Source organism: Peromyscus eremicus, chromosome 2, assembly GCF_949786415.1.
Source record: "Peromyscus eremicus chromosome 2, PerEre_H2_v1, whole genome shotgun sequence".
In the NCBI taxonomy this organism is placed as follows: domain Eukaryota; kingdom Metazoa; phylum Chordata; class Mammalia; order Rodentia; family Cricetidae; genus Peromyscus; species Peromyscus eremicus.
Genome location: NC_081417.1, coordinates 120,749,698 through 120,769,200, shown reverse-complemented (window position 1 = coordinate 120,769,200; position 19,503 = coordinate 120,749,698). Strand labels below are relative to the sequence as shown.

The following is a 19,503-nucleotide window of genomic DNA, read 5'->3' as shown; positions in this document are numbered from 1 at the left end:
CTCCAGGGGTGACGAGAGCAGATCTGACGGTCTCAGCAAAGCCTCTGACTTTTGCTCTGAGTGAGATGACAGCTAGTGAGTAGAGTGAGTTGAAGAGTGACACAGTATGACTTTGGGGCTGCTGCACACCATGCGGAGACTCCTGACAAGGCAGTAATGATAACATTCAAGTCAAGGATGATGGCTGCCCAGAACAGTATTAGAAGCTATGGAGGAAGAGCAAAGTAGCTAGACTGTGAACATATTTTAAAAATAGAGCCAAAGACTTGCAGATGGATATGGATGTGAGAAAAAGGATCTAAGGCAGCGGATCTCAACCCGTAGGTCGCAACTCCTTTGGAGGTTGAATGACCCTTTCACAGGTGTCCTCTAAAACCATCAAACACAGGTATTTACACTATGATTCGAAACAGTAGCAAAATTATAGTTATGAAGTAGCAACCAAAATTATTTTGTGGGTCACCACAACATGAGAAACTATATTACAAGGTCACAGCACTAGGAAGGTTGAGAACCACTGGTCTAAGGGTTCAGGTATGAGCAACTTCTAAGAACAGAGATGCCATGATCTGAGATGAAGCAAGAGTAGAAAATAAGACACTTAGGAGTGAGGGCATGGGACAAGAGAGGGACAACGAGGAGCTTGGCTTTGGGTGTATTACCACTGGGGTGTCGAGCAGTCAATGAAGGAATACCGAGTTAGTAGACAGATCATTCTCTGGACTTTATGCCATTTGAGAATGAATACAGGGGAAAGGAAGGTCTAAGAACTAGGTTTGTTTAAAAAAAAAATAGTGCAGAGGCAGGGGCAAGTACTGAAGGCCCAATGAAAGAATTTTTCTTTTTTTTAAATTTAAGAGAAAATGACCAAAGAGAAAATGCTCCCCTGAAGCATCAAGAAGATGAGGCTTGAGAGGTACAGACACATGAACAGAAATAGAGTCAAGGACAATGAGAGAAGATGAAGGAAGTTAGAAGTGAGTTTAAACCACTCTTTTCAAGAGCTCTGTTGATTGGAGGAGAAAATGGGCCAGTACTTGGTAGTGAAACTTTTTTGGACAAAGGTGTATGCAAGTGCACGTGTGTGCAGGTAAATATACACTTACAGGCCAGGCATCCACTTCAGGAGCCATTTACCTTGTTATTTGAGATAGGGTGTCATACCAGCCTGGAGCTAACTGAGCACAATGGGTGGCAGTGTGGGACTCAGGCACCTGTCTGTCCCTGTTTCCCAAGTGACAGGACTATAAACATGCTATCACGTCCCAACGCTTTAGGCGGGGGGCGGTGTGGGTGTGTGTGTGTGTGTGTGTGCGCGCGCGCGCGCGCGCACTAGGACTGAACTCAGCTCCTCACGCTTGTATGGCAAACACTTCACTCAATGATCTATCTTCTGTTTGCAAAGTACTAAGATAGCACAACATGTCTGAGTACTGAAGAATGAATGACCCGATCAACCAAGAAAGATGAACGAGAGGACAGCAAGAGGTCAGGCAGAATGACCAAGTCAGTGCTTCAGAACTCAGAAGACTGGTAAATTATGTATCTTCTCTGCCCTGAATAAGTTTTCAATTACAGTTTTCTTTATTCAGACCTTGCCAGACTAAAGAGATGTGATCACCACAATCTGTATGGACCAAAGGCAGTGTTTTTAAATCCGTTTCTACTCTGCAGTTGCTCTCTGTACCTGTTCCATGGCATATGATGAACTAAAAACCCCGCCGCTGCTGCTGCTGCTGGAGCTGGTTGAGGAGTCTGCAGAGCTCCCGGAGGGGGTCCCACTGCCAGAGGTCTTCACTGTAAGAACTTGTTCATCAGCAAACCCCAGCTGGTGGAGGAGCTTCTGGTCTTTATTCACTGTTAGCTGCAAAAGGTGGCTTCTCTTAGTTACCGAGAGGAAGGAGGAGGAGGAGACTATTCAAACTGGGCGAACACGCCAACAACTGATGTTTAAACCCACCAGACTATCGTTCGTAAATATCTGTATGTTGTCCACAGGAGAGCACAGCTGTTTGGCTATCTTCCACCGGACGCTGCCTATGGTTTCATTACTGTGAGCCTAGAAAACAAAACCAACACGGGGTGAGAGGATTGATTTATTTATTTACTTGGTCTCACTGTTCTCTGGAAGAGCAGTCAATGCTCTGAGCTGGTGAGCCATCTCTCCAGCCTTTCATTACTTAGTCCTTTGAACAGTTCTGATCACCTGCTATGTACTGGACTCTTTTCTAAAAGTTAGGAATACAGCAAGTCTTGGCAAGAACCCCGCCCTCGGGTGGTTCCCTTTTATGCAGGTGTTAGGTGCCTGACCCCATACTTCCATTCCTCCCTCTATGTATGGAATAAGATCTCAAGCTATTCCCTGGAAATGTCTTCTATTCCTAACCTTTCTCATCACACCCCCTTCTCAACAGCCACCTTGTGAGCCTTTATACCTGCTGCTCTCTGTGTGACAGACCGTACTAATACAAGCAATTAACTCTGTTGTTTTTTAAATCCCTGCTCAAATATCACCCACCTCAGGGATCCATCTTTATCCAAGATATTTCATGAATACCTTCATTTTTTATCAACTTATTATCCTTTACTATTATTTATTCTTTATAAAACTCATCTTCACCTGACCTATATTTTATATTTACTTATACATCTGCTTATACTCCACGGTTTCCTTTCATTTCAGGCTTCCTTTATGTATGTGGGTGGCATATGAGCATATGTGTTCACATGTGTGAAGACCAGATACTGATGTCAAGTGTCTTCTACTACTCTCCACCTTATTTTTTGAGACATTCACTGAACCTAAAGCTCACTGATTGGCTAAGCGATCTCTAGGGATCTTCCCAGGCCCCATCCCCAGGTTTAAGATTAAAGGTACATACTATCATGCCAGCTTTTCACCTGGGTGCTACGGATCCCAGCAGATCCTCATGCTTGTGTGGTGAGCACTAACTGAACCATTCCCCCAGAGACCTCAGTCTTTATTTTCAATTTGTTTATCAAATACCTTTGAGAACAATCATTTATCTCCATCAACATCATTCTTATGAAAACAAGACATGAAAAAGCTATTGAGCTTAGTATAAACCTACCTCTACAGTGAAGGTATCTTTGGTAGACTCATAGGTAACATTAAGAGTTAAAAGATGTCCATGAAATGAGGCACCGTGAGGTAGAATAGTTCGTGGAACAGAGTAAAAATCCTTGAAAGAGATAAGCCAACTGAGTCAGGTGCACTGTGGCACAAGAGAACATGTCAAACACATGTTTCACCCCCGTCAAGCAACCTGAATAGAGCTGCTCTAAAGAGAAGAGAGCATACCTCTATTGTGATCACATAGCGTTCGGCCAGAAGAAGCAATCTCTCAATTATCACAAGTTTTGTTGATCTATGAGTTAAAAAACGACAAGAAAGTCTTTAAACATATTTGAAATGAATCACTGACTTAAGCTCAATCCTACTCTATTTTACCAAGAGCACAATCATAGTCAGCACCCACTGGTCAGAACTGAACGTACAAAGATTAGACTTCCCTGTTAACCAGAGAGTACTAGTTAAACCCACTCAGAGCTGCTATGCTCAGATGGAATATGGAAGGAGAAGCCTGCCCCTTCCCATGTTTCCTTTACTTTTCAAACAGTCATTCCATTAAAACAGGACCTAGGTCTCCAGGCCTATATGTTCACCAATTCACCAAGAATGCAAACATGTATCACATTTATACAAGTTGTTAATTGAAAATGAAATCGGACGATTACAAATGACTTTTGAAACCTTACTTGTCATCTGTAATATTCAATAGCTTATTTTCAAAGAGCTTCATATGCTAAGGAATAGAACGTCCAAGTACCCTTGCTTCACACAGCTGTCACCCCGGAAAGTGTTAAGAGGTCTATTTGAAAGCCGAGAAGAGGTACTACCACTTCCTGACATTAGGCTGGCATGCTGATTAGCAGTATGGGAATGTCCACCTGTAAACAGTTGACTAAGTACATTTTAACAGTTCTACAAATATACTCAATCACACTCTATCCTTCCAGTCTATGGGCAAGAACTAGAATTCAAAGTCAATGAAAAGTACCCAAGACCTTAATAAATAAGAACTGAGCAACCTGTTCTGATTCTGTCTCAATAACTTAATCAATTACAGATAGCATTGTGATGGTGAGAATATGGTAGAAAAACCCAAACTCTTTAGATTACAACAATTACAGATCCCAAAAAGTTCTTTTAAAACTATTGAAATTCAACTACAAAATACAGTTTATTAACAGTACTTCAATAAAAACATTTAAAAAATTATGTGGTCTCTTTAGCTAGCTATATATGAAAAGATTCAGAATAAAAAGTACTTGGTAAAGAGGGGTTAAAAAATACATTCATTTAAAGTAGCAGTTCAGAAAACCCCAATCCAATAGGTCAAAAATGACTTATTTGATAGAAGAATTGTTAAGGAACCGAGCAACAGACCTGAACTAAATTTTAGAAGCATTATAATAAGAATTCTGGACATAAATTCTATTTGAAACACACACACATACACACACACACACACACACACACACACACACACACACACACAGATGGGAAAAGTACTTGTTCTTATCATGAACTCTATAATCACGTCTACCATCTAAAAATGAGGTGTGTGTGTGTGGGGGCTGAGTTTTGTTCCATTCCTTTGTATTAATAAAATATAACATCTAATACTCAGATCATTTTTCTAAAAACAGATATTAAAGAATTTGGGGAAAGACACTGTCTTGATTACTTTTCTTTCTTTTTTTTTCTTTTTTGGTTTTTCGAGACAGGGTTTCTCTGTGTAGCTTTGTGCCTTTCCTGGAACTCACTTGGTAGCCCAGGCTGGCCTCGAACTCACAGAGATCCGCCTGGCTCTGCCTCCTGAGTGCTGGGATTAAAGGCGTGCGCCACCACCACCCGGCTTGATTACTTTTCTTAAGGAAGGTTTGGAGAGGGAAAAAAGTATTATCTCAACAAGTGAAAACACACACAACTGCTCCAGTAGAAAAGGACTGTACACAGAGCTACCTGCAGAGGGCAGCAGACTGATACTCAGAGGAAGCTCTTCTCTGTGCAGCACCAATGATGTGAGGCTGCTTATGAGGAATGAAGTGCTCGTGACACCCCAATTTCAGATGAGTAAACAGTGTTTCTCTTCGCTGTTTTAAAGAACTTCAGTAAACACTATACTCAGAGTCTACTAACACTTTAAAACTTTAAGCAGCAATGTGAGGGTCAATTCAAAGTTGTCACACAAATATTATTTGATGATAAAGTTCTCACTTTTTTTTAAAAGTAATTTTAGGTGAATATTTTAGTGGGCTGTGATTATATTATAGAGCAGAATTTTAATCAGCATTTTTCATTTCCTTTTCTTTCCTCCATGCCTTGGGACTGACTACTCAAGGAGAAATATTTATCTGTGTAAATATTTCAAACATGAAAAAAAATCTTTGACCAATGAACATACCTTTATGAAATCCTTAAGAGTAGACTACTCAGTTATACACAGTCAAAGTAGTAGAAAATGAAGTAAAAACAAAAGAATGTGTCCACAGGGCAGATGGGTGGAATAAACAACAGTAGGGTGACTCTGCTGAGGACCTACAGATCTCCACAACACTGACAAAGGTGGACATTAGGACACACAATTCTCCAAGATACAACAGTTTGCAGAAGCTAGGACATGAAATGAGGACACCAGTGAAAGACGTTGGGGATGGCATAGCATCAACATTTTTAAAGCATACGTTTGTGTTGTGTGTTCGTGTTAAGTTTTGAAGCCCCTTACCTGTACGGAGACTGAACTGATGTCGCTACAGTTGGCATTTTTAAAGCATACGTTTGTGTTGTGTGTTCGTGTTGAGTTTTGAAGCCCCTTACCTGTACGGAGACTGAACTGATGTCGCTACAGTTGGCATTGCTGTTGCAGTGAGCATTTTTGTTGCTCGGGTCACAGCATGTGTTAGAGTGGGGCCACCGAGTGCTGAACTGGCTGCCTGTAAGGTACAAGTAATCACTCATCATTCCAGATCCGGTTTCTCAACCTGGCCTCCAGCACTGGGGCTAACTTCTCATTGCAGAAGCTGCCTGGACATTGCAAGGTGCTTAGCAGGATCCCTGGCCTCTAACCACTAGGTGCCAACAAGACTCCTTCCAGTTGTGACAATCAAAGTCTCCACCAAATAATCCCTAGGAGGCAAAATAAGAGCTAGCTGAGGGCTGTGAGATGGCTCAGCAGGTAAAACCCTTGCCAAGAAAGCCTGATGAGCTGAGGTGAATCCCTGGAACCCATGTAAAGAGAGGAGAACTCATTCCAGAAAACTGTGTCTTCTGACCTCCACATATGCGACACAGCATGCAAATATCCCTCTCGTCCTATCATAACACACACACACACACACACACACACACACACACACACACACACACACACCACATACCAATCATCAAAAATATTAAAAGGAATAGTTGAGATATGTTAATACCTTACTGTACTTCATATATAGAAGAACTTGACTATTTCAGTGTTTTTTAATGAAGACATATTTGTATGGAAGTCACAATTTGGGGAATATTGTATGAAGTACAAGGAAGATTAGCTTATTAGTAACATCTGGGGACAGTGACATTTCATACTTTTGGAATACTCCTATAAAACTTAAGCACAGATTTCAACTGAACATTAATCTTCAGTGCTTTAACCATTATGATAGAACTAAGATGATCAAAATAAATATGAGATATTAAACCATAGGCTTCTAATGTACAAAGAGATCCAACATCATTTGCTTCTTTTCAAGTCTCTTACTGCTGTTTTAAACGGCATTTATTGTATAAATTATGTAAAACACAGATACTATACTACCAAAGTGGAATATACAAACAGGAGATGGTTCCTTATGTCCCACAAGTGGGAGATAGGTAGAAAGATAGATAAGAGAGAGAAGGGATGAGATAGAGGGCAAGATTTTCTACTGAGTGCATTTGGTAGGTGTGTGAGCATACATGCACAGGCGCTCATGTTCATGAGTACATGTGTGAGCACATGTGTGTGGAGGCCAGAGGTTAGTATTAGGTATCCTCCTCTGTTGCTCTCCACCTTATCTTATGATCCAGGGTCTCCTCACTGAACCTGAAGCTCAGTGGTCTGGTTGGACTTGCTGGCCAAGTGAGCCCCTGGATTCGCCTCCAGTCCTGGAGTTACAGACCCCAGTAGCAATGCTAGCACCTAGATCTGGATATAGGTCCTCATGCTTTGCAGCAGCACTTAACCCCGGACCAACATCAATGCAAATTCCTATTCCCATACCATGACACGGTACTTTTGATCAATTTTCCAAGAGTACCTAGCCACAAATACCAGCATGATACATTATCCCAAAATACAAACTTATAAAAGGAGAGAAGAACTTATTTAAAAGACAAGAATTTAAAAACAAGTTACTCACTTCTAGTCTTGTATAACAATCAGCAATAAATTTCTTATGTAAAGACACTGAGTCCTGAAAGTAGGAAGTATGGAAATTAAAATCAGACTTTAGCATTTAATTGCAAACATTAGTCAAGACAAAATACCAAAGTAAGTCAAATTGTGATACAAGGACCACAACTTACCAATAACAAATACACACACACACACGCCCCCCCCCCCTTGCCCCCAAGACAAGGTTTCTCTGTGTAGCTTTGCGCCTTTCCTGGATCTTGCTCTGTAGACCAGGCTGGCCTCAAACTCACAGAGATCCGCCTGCCTCTGCCTCCCAAGTGCTGGGATTAAAGGCGTTCAACAGCACTGCCCGGCTTATAATTTTTTAATTTTTGTGTCTGAGTAACATTTCCCCTTGGATACTCACCTTCTTTAACCTAGGATTTAGATTAATGTAACTGTAGTTTATGATTAATTGAATAGCTTCATTAGCAATTTCTTCATCAGGTGATTCCATAGCTATTTTCCAAATGAAATCCATTCCTATCAATTCCAGCTTTTCTACATACTGTGTAAAATTAAAATATGTATAAATTAAACAGCACACTATTATTACATCACAGGTAATTATTTTCTGTTACATCATTGAGTCTGAACCTCTGTCTAACAAAATGAAGACGCTTTATCAAAAACCACTACTGTACTGATGTGGAACTCTCATACAAAAACCAACCAACCACAGTAACAACAGGCACCCTCCACGGCAATTAGAAGAGGTGCAGAGATGTTTCTCCAGATGTTCCTGACATAAGGCAGACATCTACCCAGAGAAGCTAGTCAATCAGAAACTGAAAAGTGAGACAAATAGCATCTTTATGGACTTCTCTTCAAAAGAAACGAGTCAAGACTGAAGTGGCTATTAATTCTGGGAACCTGATCCAGTCATTTCCAAAGCTGGGTTAGAAATAGCGGGATACCACACTTACAGTATCTTGTAAATATTCTGACCACCTTAGGTAGCAGGATCTAAGTAACAGGGACTTAGAAAAGACTAGTGCTTTTCTGTCTTAAGGACAAAAAAGGTGAATATAAGCATTCTATGGGTCCCCACTGTCCTACTTAGTAAGTCTGTTCCCACATTTCCCCCTGCAATCCTTGCCACTGACATCCTAGGATGAACATCTTTGTCATTCTCAGGTACACATGAATTGCTATGTGGAAGCCTACTGGATCAATGCTCCTAGAAATCCACCTGATAACTACAGGTTCAGGGCTGCTCCTAGATGAGAGAGATGGAGAGTGAACAGACTCCCTAGGCAGCTAATGAAAGGAGACAGTATTAGACATGCATCTACCAGTGCCTTCAAAGGGAGTCTGCCACTAATGCCTGAGTCCAGAGGGAAAAAGACCTCCTTATTTAAACAAACCCATTAAAAAACAGGCTTCTTTCTTTTTCTAAATATCAAGCTATATCAAATAATTCAAAGTATGGTACGTACCAATTGAGCTCCTTGTCTTTTCAATCGATGATCACAGAGATTCACATTTTCAAAAAAAGTCTTAAATAAGTTGAAACCTAAAATTACAGAATGCCAGTCAAACCCATGCACTCAGATAGACAATCGATGAAGAGTAAAGTGAGTCAGAAGTGAAGGCTACAATGCTCCTAGCAATGGTTTCTTGAATAGGTATCAAAAGTGCAGTGGCTGTGTATGGTGCAGGCTGTGTGTGTGGTGCAGGCTGTGTGCGGTGCAGGCTGTGTGCGGTGCAGGCTGTGTGCGGTGCAGGCTGTGTGCGGTGCAGGCAGTGTGTGGTGGTTTAGGCTGTGTGCAGTACAGGCAGTGTGTGGTTCAGGCTATGTGGTGGTGCAGGCAGTATGCGGTACAGGCTGTGTGCGGTGCAGGCTGTGTGTGCGGTGCAGGCAGTATTCGGTGCAGGCTGTGTGCGGTGCAGGCTGTGTGTGCGGTGCAGGCTGTGTGTGCGGTGCAGGCTGTGTGTGCGGTGCAGGCAGTATGCGGTGCAGGCAGTGTGCGGTGCAGGCTGTGTGCGGTGCAGGCTGTGTGTGCGGTGTAGGCTGTGTGTGCGGTGCAGGCTGTGTGTGCGGTGCAGGCTGTGTGTGCGGTGCAGGCTGTGTGTGCGGTGCAGGCTGTGTGTGGTGCAGGCTGTGTGTGGTGCAGGCTGTGTGCGGTGCAGGCTGTGTGTGGTGCAGGCTGTGTGTGCGGTGCAGGCTGTGTGCGGTGCAGGCTGTGTGTGCGGTGCAGGCTGTGTGCGGTGCAGGCTGTGTGTGCGGTGCAGGCTGTGTGCGGTGCAGGCTGTGTGTGCGGTGCAGGCTGTGTGCGGTGCAGGCCTGCAGTCACATCTACCCAAGGTGCACAGGTGTGAAGACTGCTTGAGCCCAGAAGCTCCAGGCCAGCCTGGGCAGCATAGTCAGATCTCATCTCAAAAAACCAAAGACACCTTTAAAAAAGCACAAGCATTTCCCTGATGATTAAGGATGTTGAGCAATTCCTTAAATGCCTTTCGGCCATTTGAGATTCTTCTGTTGAGAATTCTCTGTTTAGTTTGGGACCTCATTTTTTAAATTGGATTATTTGGTGTTCTGATGTCTAGTTTCTTAAGTTTGTTATATATTTTGGAGATCAGCCCTCTGTCAGATGTGGGGTTGGTGAAGATCTTTTCCCATTCTGTAGGTTGCCATTTTGTCTTACTGACCGTGTCCTTTGCCTTAGAGAAGCCTTTCAGTTTCAGGAGGTCCCATTTACTAATTGTTGTTCTCAGTGTCTGTGCTACCTGTGTTATATTTAAGAAGTTGTCTCCTGTGCCAACGTGTTCAAGACTACCTTCCACTTTCTCTTCTATCAGGTTCAATGTGACTGGATTTATGTTGAGGTTTTTGATCCACTTGGACTTGAGTTTTGTGCATGGCGATAGATATGGATCTATTTGCAATCTTCTACATGGTGACATCCAGTTACGGCAAGCACCATTTGTTGAAGATGCTTTCTTTTTTCCAATGTACAATTTTGGCTACTTTGTAAAAAACCAGGTGTTCACAGGTAGGTAGATTTATGTCAGGGTCTTTGATTCAATTCCATTGATCCACGTGTCTGTTTTTATGCCAATACCAAGCTGTTTTTATTATTATAGCCCTATAGTAGAGCTTGAAGTCAGGGATGGTGATGCCTCTGGAAGGTCCTTTATTGTACAGGATTATTTTAGCTATCTTGGGTTTTTTGTTTTTCCATATGAAGTTGAGTATTGTTCTTTCCAAGTCTGTGAAGAATTGTGTTGGGATTTTGAAGGGGATTGCACTGAATCTGTAGATTGCTTTTGGTAAGATTGCCATTTTTACTATGTTAATCCTACCTATCTAAGAGTATGGGAGATCTTTCCATTTTCTGATATTTTCTTTAATTTCTTTCTTCAAAGACTTAAAGTTCTTGTCAAACAGGTCTTTCACTTGTTTGGTTAGAGTTACCCCAAGATATTTTATATTATTTGTGGTTATTGCAAAGGATGTTATTTCTCTGATTTCCTTCTCAGCCTGTTTATCATTTATGCCAGGGAAACTCCCAGGAATCCACAAGGATGACCCCAGCTAAGATTCCTAGCAATAATAAAGAGGGTGCCTGAACTGGCCTTCTCCTGTAATCAGATTGGTGACTACCCTAACTGTCATCATAGACTCTTCATCCAGTAACTGATGGGAGCAGATGCAGAGATCCACAGCTAAGCACTGGGCTGAGCTCCGGGAGTCCAGCTGAGGAAATGGAGGAGGGTCAAGATCATGATGAGGAAACCCACAAAAAGAGCTGACCTGACCTTGTGGGAGCTCACTGACTCTAGATGGACAGCTAGGGAGCCTGCAGGGACCAACCTAGGCCCTCAGCACGTGGTTGACAGTTCTGTAGTTTGGTGTGTTTGTGGGGCCCTGTTCCTGGTGCATAAGGTGGCTTTTTGGAACCTACTCCCTAGGTGGATGCCTTGCTCAGCCTTGATGCAGGGGGGAAGAGCTTGGTCCCGCCTCAACTTGATATGCCATGCTTTGTTGATTCCCATGGGAGGCCTTATCCTTTATGAGAAATGGATGGGGGGGGCTGTAAGGAAGGAAGAGGGGGAAGGGAACGGGAGGAGAGTAGGGAGGGGAAACCGTGGTTCGTACATTTAAAAAAAAAAAAAAAAAAAAGTAAAATCCTTCAGGGTTTCATACTGGTGTACATCAATCACAATATGTTATTATCTGTACTATATAGCAACTATTAAATACATTTAATTAAAATTAACATTGATATGAAACTGAAGGACGAAAAATTTTATCTAAACCTATAATTAGTATAATCCTATTTAACAAAGAAATAAATGCTCATTTGTTGGGAAAAGAAAGCGCAGGCAAACCATACACCTTTAATCCTGGCACTCAGGAGGCAGAGGCAGGCTGGGGGCGGGGGGGGGTGGGGGGGGGTGGGGGTTTCAAGGCTGGAGTGGCTTACATAGCAAGTTCCAGACCAGCCAGGGCTACATAATGAAACCCTGTCCTAAAAAAACAAACGAACTAAAGCAGTAACAACAACCTACAAGCAGCAAAAGAAAATACATGTAAAGTAGACTTTTTCAAAATTTAAAACTTTCATGCTTCAAAGGACACTATATAGGGATTTTGATAAACTATGTATCTGCTAAAGAGCTAATACCTAGAGTATATAAAGAGCCCTTACATCACAACAGCCTAATCAAAATATAGTCGAAAGTGCAACTAGACATTTCTCTACAGAACCTATACACACAGACAAAAACCAATCTGAATAGCTAGCTCAGTATCATTAGTTATCAAGAAAAAGCAAGTCTTAACGACAGGACATAACTCACTACCCACCAGGACATCTTTGAAAAGGCAGGTAAGTACTGGCAATGTAGAAAATTGGAACATTGCTGGTGGGATTATAAAATAGTGTAGCCCTTTGCAAAAACAGTTTGACAGATGCTCAAGGTTAGATTTCATGGTAATGTGACTCTAAACTTCATAACCAAAAGAAATGAAAACACAAAAACTGCTACATGAATGTTTATAGCTCTAAGTGGTAGCAACAAATGTTCATTGAACGATGAATTAACTGTGGGGCGTTTACCCACCACCCCCACAGTTCCCCAGAGTTTTCTTGAGTGCGAACAGCAGAAAATATTAGATAGAAGGATTTATTGTGGAGAATCTTGCGGAGATAAACAGATAAAAAATAAAGGATAGCCTCGAGAGGGCCTGGAACCTATTCCAACGGGCCCCGACTGTCTCTGCCCCAGGGTTTTTATAGAGACGCCAAGGGGTGGAGCAAAAGACCTCCTCCCCCAGCACAGCCAAGTGCAGACCATCTCAGACACCTGCACTCAGGCCCGTGGTCTAATCATCCTCTATGAGGACCTGCTGGGTAAAGCCACGAGGAACCTGAGAACAGGCTCCCACAATTAACAAAATATGGGACATCTACAGTGAAATATTATCCTCCTAAAGTAATACATACAACAACTAGGTGTGCCTTGAAAACATTAAGCTCAACCACAATCAGAGAAAACAGGTACAAAAGATGCCAAATCGTATGTATGATCTCACATATACCGAATGTTCAGATTGGCCAATCCAAAGGGGAAAAAGGTTAGAGGCTGGCCAAGGGAAGGCCCGAGAGTGGCTGCCAATGAGCACAGAGCTCTTCTTTGGGGTGACAATGTTTATACGTTAGAAAGAAGTCAAGGCTGCATGAGTGAGTACAGACTAAAAGTCACTGACTGTATATTTACAAAGTGATTTTTATGGCACATGAACTGAATGTTAATAAAATAACTTAGCCAAAAGAAACAACTGGAAGAAAGCATTATATGCTTTGATATATTTTTACCTAATGAATCTTATTTATTAAGGAATACCAGAAAGATAATTTGACAATTTAATCTATTAGGCTATATAATTTTAAATCTCAGTAAGGTACCATGTGGATATGCATGTGAAGAATTCCACAAGGATATTCCAAACTCTGAGATGTAGGATTAAATTTACGAATAAAATCTCTTACTGTAAAAACATCTAAAACAAACAGTTGTAAGCTTTCCCTACCATTCATGGTGATCTCATAGGACTCCAGTTTCAGAATTTTCTCCTTGAAGAGCTGCTGCTGAACGTCACTCTCGAGATCGTGCTGCCCTTTTGTAAACCACTCAAAGCACATCTGTGGATCAAGACAGAACTGCCCTAAGACCAACCACAATCCATCGCACAAACCACAGGACATCTGGACAGGAAAGAGACCACTTCCAATCCTTCTAACACTTCTGTAACTGCTAAACTACACTCAAAGCTGAAATGTCTAGAACTCTGGAGCGAGTGGGAACGGTTAATAGGTCTTTCTCCTGGTGATTGTGCACTTCCACCTTTCACTGGATTTCATACTTAAGTCTTCCCAGCAGCACGCAATCAAGCCTCGCGTATGCCAGGCACAGTGTTAAGCACTGTCACAAACTCAGTCCTTTCAGCACGCCTATGAAGTAGCTACTATTATTCTGTAAATTGAGAGGAAACCGAGACTCAGCAACTGCAAACATCAAAATAAGTGTTTCTATTTGTTTTAGCTGCTCTTGACTCATGTTACCATTTCTGGGGATACAACATCACTTTGAGAAACTAAGTTTTTTTAGTAGTGATTTAAAATTAGTTGATTTATTATAAATAAATAAAATTAGTTTCACAGGAAAGGAGAAAACTAAACTATACTCATAATTCTTCATCAATATTCATTTTGTAGATTTTAGTACTTGACCCAGAACTGAATCAAAATGATCAAGGAGCTCACACATTTACGTATATCATGGATTTCTTTTAGAACATTTTTTTTTTCCTAGTACTTGCAGTTCCTACTCTGCCATTAATGTTCATGGAAACAACACAAACAGAGGATCCAAAACACACAAACAAGATGAGACACACAGCAGAGTGCCCCATTTCGGGACCATCTTACAAACCTCTCGATCTAACTCGCAGACATCCTGGCCAGTCACAAGGCACTCCCAGATTTCTTTGGCTCGGTTCCACCCCAAATACAGTGTAGCTTCTTGTAAGAAAAATGCTAGAAATTTCAGATGTGCCTCTAAATACTGAAAAAAAAGCAATAATGCAGCTAGTTATCTCACTGGAGGCATTCACACCTAAAAGAAACATTACGATAAAACTTTAAAAACAGCTTGACACCCAAGACTTCTCACGGAATTTATGAGGAAGTAAATGTGAGAAGTGGACTTATCAGCCTATAACAATGCAGCAGAAGCAACCTCAAATTAATTACAAAGTCAGTTGATTTTAGATGTAAATCAAATTCAATTTCAGTAATCTCAAAAGGAACCACCATGCCTATAAGTGGTGAAGTTAAGTGTTGTTTCTGGTAGTTTTTTGTTGTTGTTTTGTTCTGTATGAGACAAGGTCTTACTCTGAATTCAAGAATAGCTCAGAAGTCAATCTACAGCCCATGCCATAAGTTCACAAAAATCCTCCTGTCTCAGCCTACGGCAGCAGTTCTCATCCTGTGAAATCACAACTGCTTGGGGGAGGGGGTCGAATGACCCTTTCACAGGTGCCACATATCAATATCCTGCATATTAGATTATTTACATTATGATTCATAAAAGCAGCAAAATTACAGATATGAAGTAACGACAAAATAATGTTATGGTTGGGGGTCACCACAACATGAGGAACCATATTAAAGGATCCTAGCACTAGAAAGGTTGAGAACCACTGGTCTCTGGCATCCTGGATTACTGCTATGTGAGGCACTATACCCAGCTAAGATTTTTACAAACATCATTAGCAATCAATTGATCTAAAAACAAAATGCATGGTCTACAGAGCTAACAACTGTTGCCAACAAATACTATTTTTCTAAACTTCAATTTGAAATTTTAGTTAAGTACTGGAGAGATGGCACAGTGGGTTAAGAGCACTTACTGCTCTCGCAGAGGACTTGGGTTCAATTCCCAGCACCTACATGGTGATTCACAACCACCTGTTGCTTCAGTTCCAGGGAACCTGACACCCTCTTCTGACCTCTATGAGTGCCAGGCCCACATGTGTTACACATATACCATGCAAGCAAAAACCCAAATTAGTAAATCTAATGAAATTACAGTTAAGATTCAAAATTGTTCCCTCATTACAAAGATAGCTCACAGTACCCTTTTACAGTCGTACCCAACAAATACTTCTTTTACAGTTCAAATAGAAAAAGTTCAATGAATGCTGAAAACCACCAAACAAAAGCACAGTGCCTGATACCTCTCGGTAAGTGTAGCGGCCATCCACCAGTGTCAAGCCAGTTAAGCCTCCAGGCCCAGCCACAGCTGCTGCAAGTCGATGACAAGCTAGTAAACTTCCTGTCACCAACTTGACTATTTCAAAATTTTTCTTCAGGTCTTGAATAATGCTCTTAACAAAAACAACAAAAATGAAAGTGGCGTGAGACTGTAGTCATTTGGTCAGCTTAATATAGCTTTTATTTTACAATGTAGTCCCAGATGAAAGAGCAAACAGGAGACGTCCCATGACAGTTAACAGATCAATCTGGTATTTTATTGGGTATTGACTTCTTATTACTCTTATCAATAACTACCCTCCTCCCAGGGAACTAAGACATTGCTATTATTTTGCATCTAAAAGAGAAATGAATCCTTGAAGAGAGCTACTGCACTTTATGTGCTGTCCTGGATCTAACCCCCAAATCTTTGACATCGAGAAAATTCTACCTAGCTCTTAGACAAAGTAATCTTTTCGAATTCTGGAGTTACCATTATTTTTTTAAAAGGTGGTCTAGTTATCTTAATAAATTAAGCAATCAAAGAGAAGAGTTAGGACAAAAGAAAAACCTCCTCAGACATGAAAGGTCCAAATGATAAGTATCAGTGACATTAATAAACATAAGTCAGTGAGATGCTATCAATGCAACAACCTTAGCCAGGTTTGCTTATTACAATTATTACAAAAGGCTATGCACATGAGAACAAAAAGTAAGAAGTGTGCTCCTACCTTGTCTTGCTTTTGATAGGTCTGTTTTATAAATGAACGAGTGATTTCATGGAGCTGACGCAAAGCGGGCACCACCCATACAAACTGCGGATTATTAAGTTGAGATGACTAGGGTTAAAAAGAAGTTACATTAATTAAGTTTAGAAGTAAATGGCAGTCAGTTATTAGCTATAAAAAATTCCCAAGTCATTTATTTCCTTGTTGCACATTCTACTGTTTTCCTTTTCATGTTACTTATTATTAGCTTATCTCCATGCAATCATAATTCAGTCTTCAACTTCTTATCTGCATGCAATTTCCTAAGGCCAAGAACTGCAAACAGGAGTGATGTGAAATGACAGTAAATGTACAGGGGGACATCAGCAAAATACAGACAACAAGGAATTAGCAACTTCAGAGGACAGATTAAGTAGCACAGAGCTGCCAAGACATGTTCACTCAATAAAGTAAATTGATGGCAAAGCTTAACATTGAACTGGCTAGCAAGGAAAATTGACTAAGAATATGGCTTTCTTTAATTATGTGATTAAGGTATCAATGATCTGATCAAGATACTGACAATGAGTTAAGTAGTAAAGAAAATACAATCTGTTTACATTTCTACTTAAGATAATTTCATAAAAGGTAATTCTGCTTTAATTATTAAGGGGCTTGGATAGAGCTCAGAGGTAGAGCCTGTGTTTAGCATGTTTGAGGTCCTGGTTCCTAGTTCTTCCCTTCCTCCATCCAACCCCATTACTATTTTTATTAAATATTATAAACATTTTACTCAGGCTACACTTTAATTTCAAAGCACTTGAAATATATTACTTCTGAAACTGGTATGACAATCAGATCTTTGTGATGCAGATCAAAGACACCTGATGTGCAAGCAATTCTCCTTAAAGAGAATTGGCCTTTAACTGATAGTATCTTTTGAACTATAAAATCTCATAATAAAATTACTAAGTATCAGACTAAATGCTATTAATCAACTGATTGATTATTAGCCAAAACATCAACTAAAGCCTTAGCATTCATTTAAAAGGCTGAAATTTTTAAAGTAATTTTATCAAATCTTCTTGCAAAATGAAGATCCTAGTTGAAAGAAAGTATTGTAGTCTTTTAAAGAAACTCATCTACTACTATAGGTTACTGTGTGCAAGCTACTACCAAATAATACTTTTTCCTCATCTCAAATATATGAGCCAAAGAAGCCAATAATGACCAAATACCATATTTCCTGGATCCTAAGACACATTTCTATGACCTTTAATATTTCTCAAATTGATACTACTCAAAAGACACTTACCAGCCACTAAGCATTAAGTGTAAGCTTTTATAACTGTCCATAGCTTTTATATACAAACTTACCTATACACAAAAGCCATTTGTTCATCTACCTGTTATCTGAATTGAGCTGTTATTTATTATAGGCAGTACCAAACAAGGATGGCCTTTAAACCTCAATTTGGGTTACTAGTTTATTGTTTAAATGTTATCAGAAACATTATATCATGATATAACATTAACTCGCCTGTTGTAACTCAAAACAATTCAAGTCATTTCCAAAGTCAAAAACTGGCATGCAGACCCTCCCCTTGCTCAGGGCTCTACCACTCAGCACTGGTGCCTCTCTGCCTTAAGCTGCACCCTAATTCACAAGAAGCTGCTCAACCTGTACTATTCATTACTCAAAGAAAGTCACTTTCTGAAAGATAAGCACATAAAACTCCACATGCTTCAGTATGCCCCAAGGACTGCTGGGATGTAACATACTTGCCTACATGTCAAGGCCCAGACTTAATTCCTAGTATCCCCAGTACCAAAGATTTCAGAGTGGTTCAAAACACTACTACAGATAATGAGTATTAGTGTTTTAAGGTGAAATTACACATAATTGATAAAACAAAAACACGCTTACATTTAACCTCTGGCTATAAGTCTAAACAATGGCTAGTAAACATACTTTTCTTGGGGTTGGGGCAGAGTCTCAGGTACCATGTTGGCCTCAAACTAACTTTGTAGTTGAGGATGATCTTGAAAGTCTACTTCTCCTGCCTCTGTTTCTTGAGTGCTAGGATTACAAGCATGTGTCATCACACTTGGCTTGTGGGGTGCTAGGGATGTGACCCTGGATCTTGTTCATGCTAAATAAGCACTGTACTAACTGGGCTAAATTTCAACCCCAAAAGGTAGTTTCTGTTCTTGTTCTCTACAAATTTTGTAACTCTGTAATGCAGGCTGCAATCTCTGGCATCTTCAAATCATAGAAATAAGGTATGTATTAAAGGCCAACTACTTCTGAAGTTAGCCTGAATGGTTTTCTGCTCAAACAAGACTGTAAAAGACAATGATCAAAACTGTGAGGCTTAATTTTGAACCGACACCTTCCAAAAGGATTACAATAATAATAATAATAATAATAATAATAATAATAATAATAATAATAAAAATAAAAATTCACACAAATCCTTTAGCAATAAGTAGAAACATTAAAAAAATACAGTATGACTAATTAGGTATATTATGTTAAAGGAAATTATACTTTGAATGTTACTCTTTATACAATAAAATTAAAAGAAAAATCATATAAATTGGAATTTAAGACTCATTGCTGAGATAGTCTCTCTGAAGGTTAGCAATCAGGAAAAAATGTTAATCACTGTTATCTAAGATATTATATTGTGAAGTTATAAGAAAAATTGAAAAGTACTCTCTTCTGACTGCTAAGGATAGTTGAAAATAAACTGAATATATTTGATAATTTCACTAAATTTAGTGTGTTGTCCAAATTACAGTGACATCAGAGGAAGCTGCAAACCTCTGTTTCTATTCTCCTTCTTCTGTCCAGACACTTTTCACTGACTTCTCACACCCAAACATGTCTCTATGCAGTATCTCGGGAGACACAAAACTAAGTGCACCCCAGTTCTCCATTTTTACCCTCTAAGGACCTAAAGAAACCATTCATATTCTTTGAGTTCTCTCTTCTTAGGGCTGAACATCCTCCACTTCTCA

General features: G+C 40.3%; 1 protein-coding gene across 1 annotated transcript in view; it reads right to left on the bottom strand.

Annotated features, from left to right (window-relative positions):
* Positions 1 to 19,503, bottom strand: part of Usp24 (ubiquitin specific peptidase 24) — a 139,988-nt gene that overhangs the window by 64,108 nt on the left and 56,377 nt on the right. Inside the window, exons 17-28 of the mRNA XM_059254608.1 lie at positions 16,504 to 16,611; positions 15,757 to 15,906; positions 14,451 to 14,582; positions 13,549 to 13,660; positions 8,948 to 9,024; positions 7,876 to 8,016; positions 7,474 to 7,527; positions 5,906 to 6,021; positions 3,323 to 3,389; positions 3,093 to 3,203; positions 1,961 to 2,059; positions 1,688 to 1,864 (exon numbers count right to left, since the gene is read on the bottom strand). Coding sequence (XP_059110591.1) covers positions 1,688 to 1,864; positions 1,961 to 2,059; positions 3,093 to 3,203; positions 3,323 to 3,389; positions 5,906 to 6,021; positions 7,474 to 7,527; positions 7,876 to 8,016; positions 8,948 to 9,024; positions 13,549 to 13,660; positions 14,451 to 14,582; positions 15,757 to 15,906; positions 16,504 to 16,611 — 1,344 coding nt within the window. The remainder of the gene's footprint in view (positions 1 to 1,687; positions 1,865 to 1,960; positions 2,060 to 3,092; positions 3,204 to 3,322; positions 3,390 to 5,905; positions 6,022 to 7,473; positions 7,528 to 7,875; positions 8,017 to 8,947; positions 9,025 to 13,548; positions 13,661 to 14,450; positions 14,583 to 15,756; positions 15,907 to 16,503; positions 16,612 to 19,503) is intronic.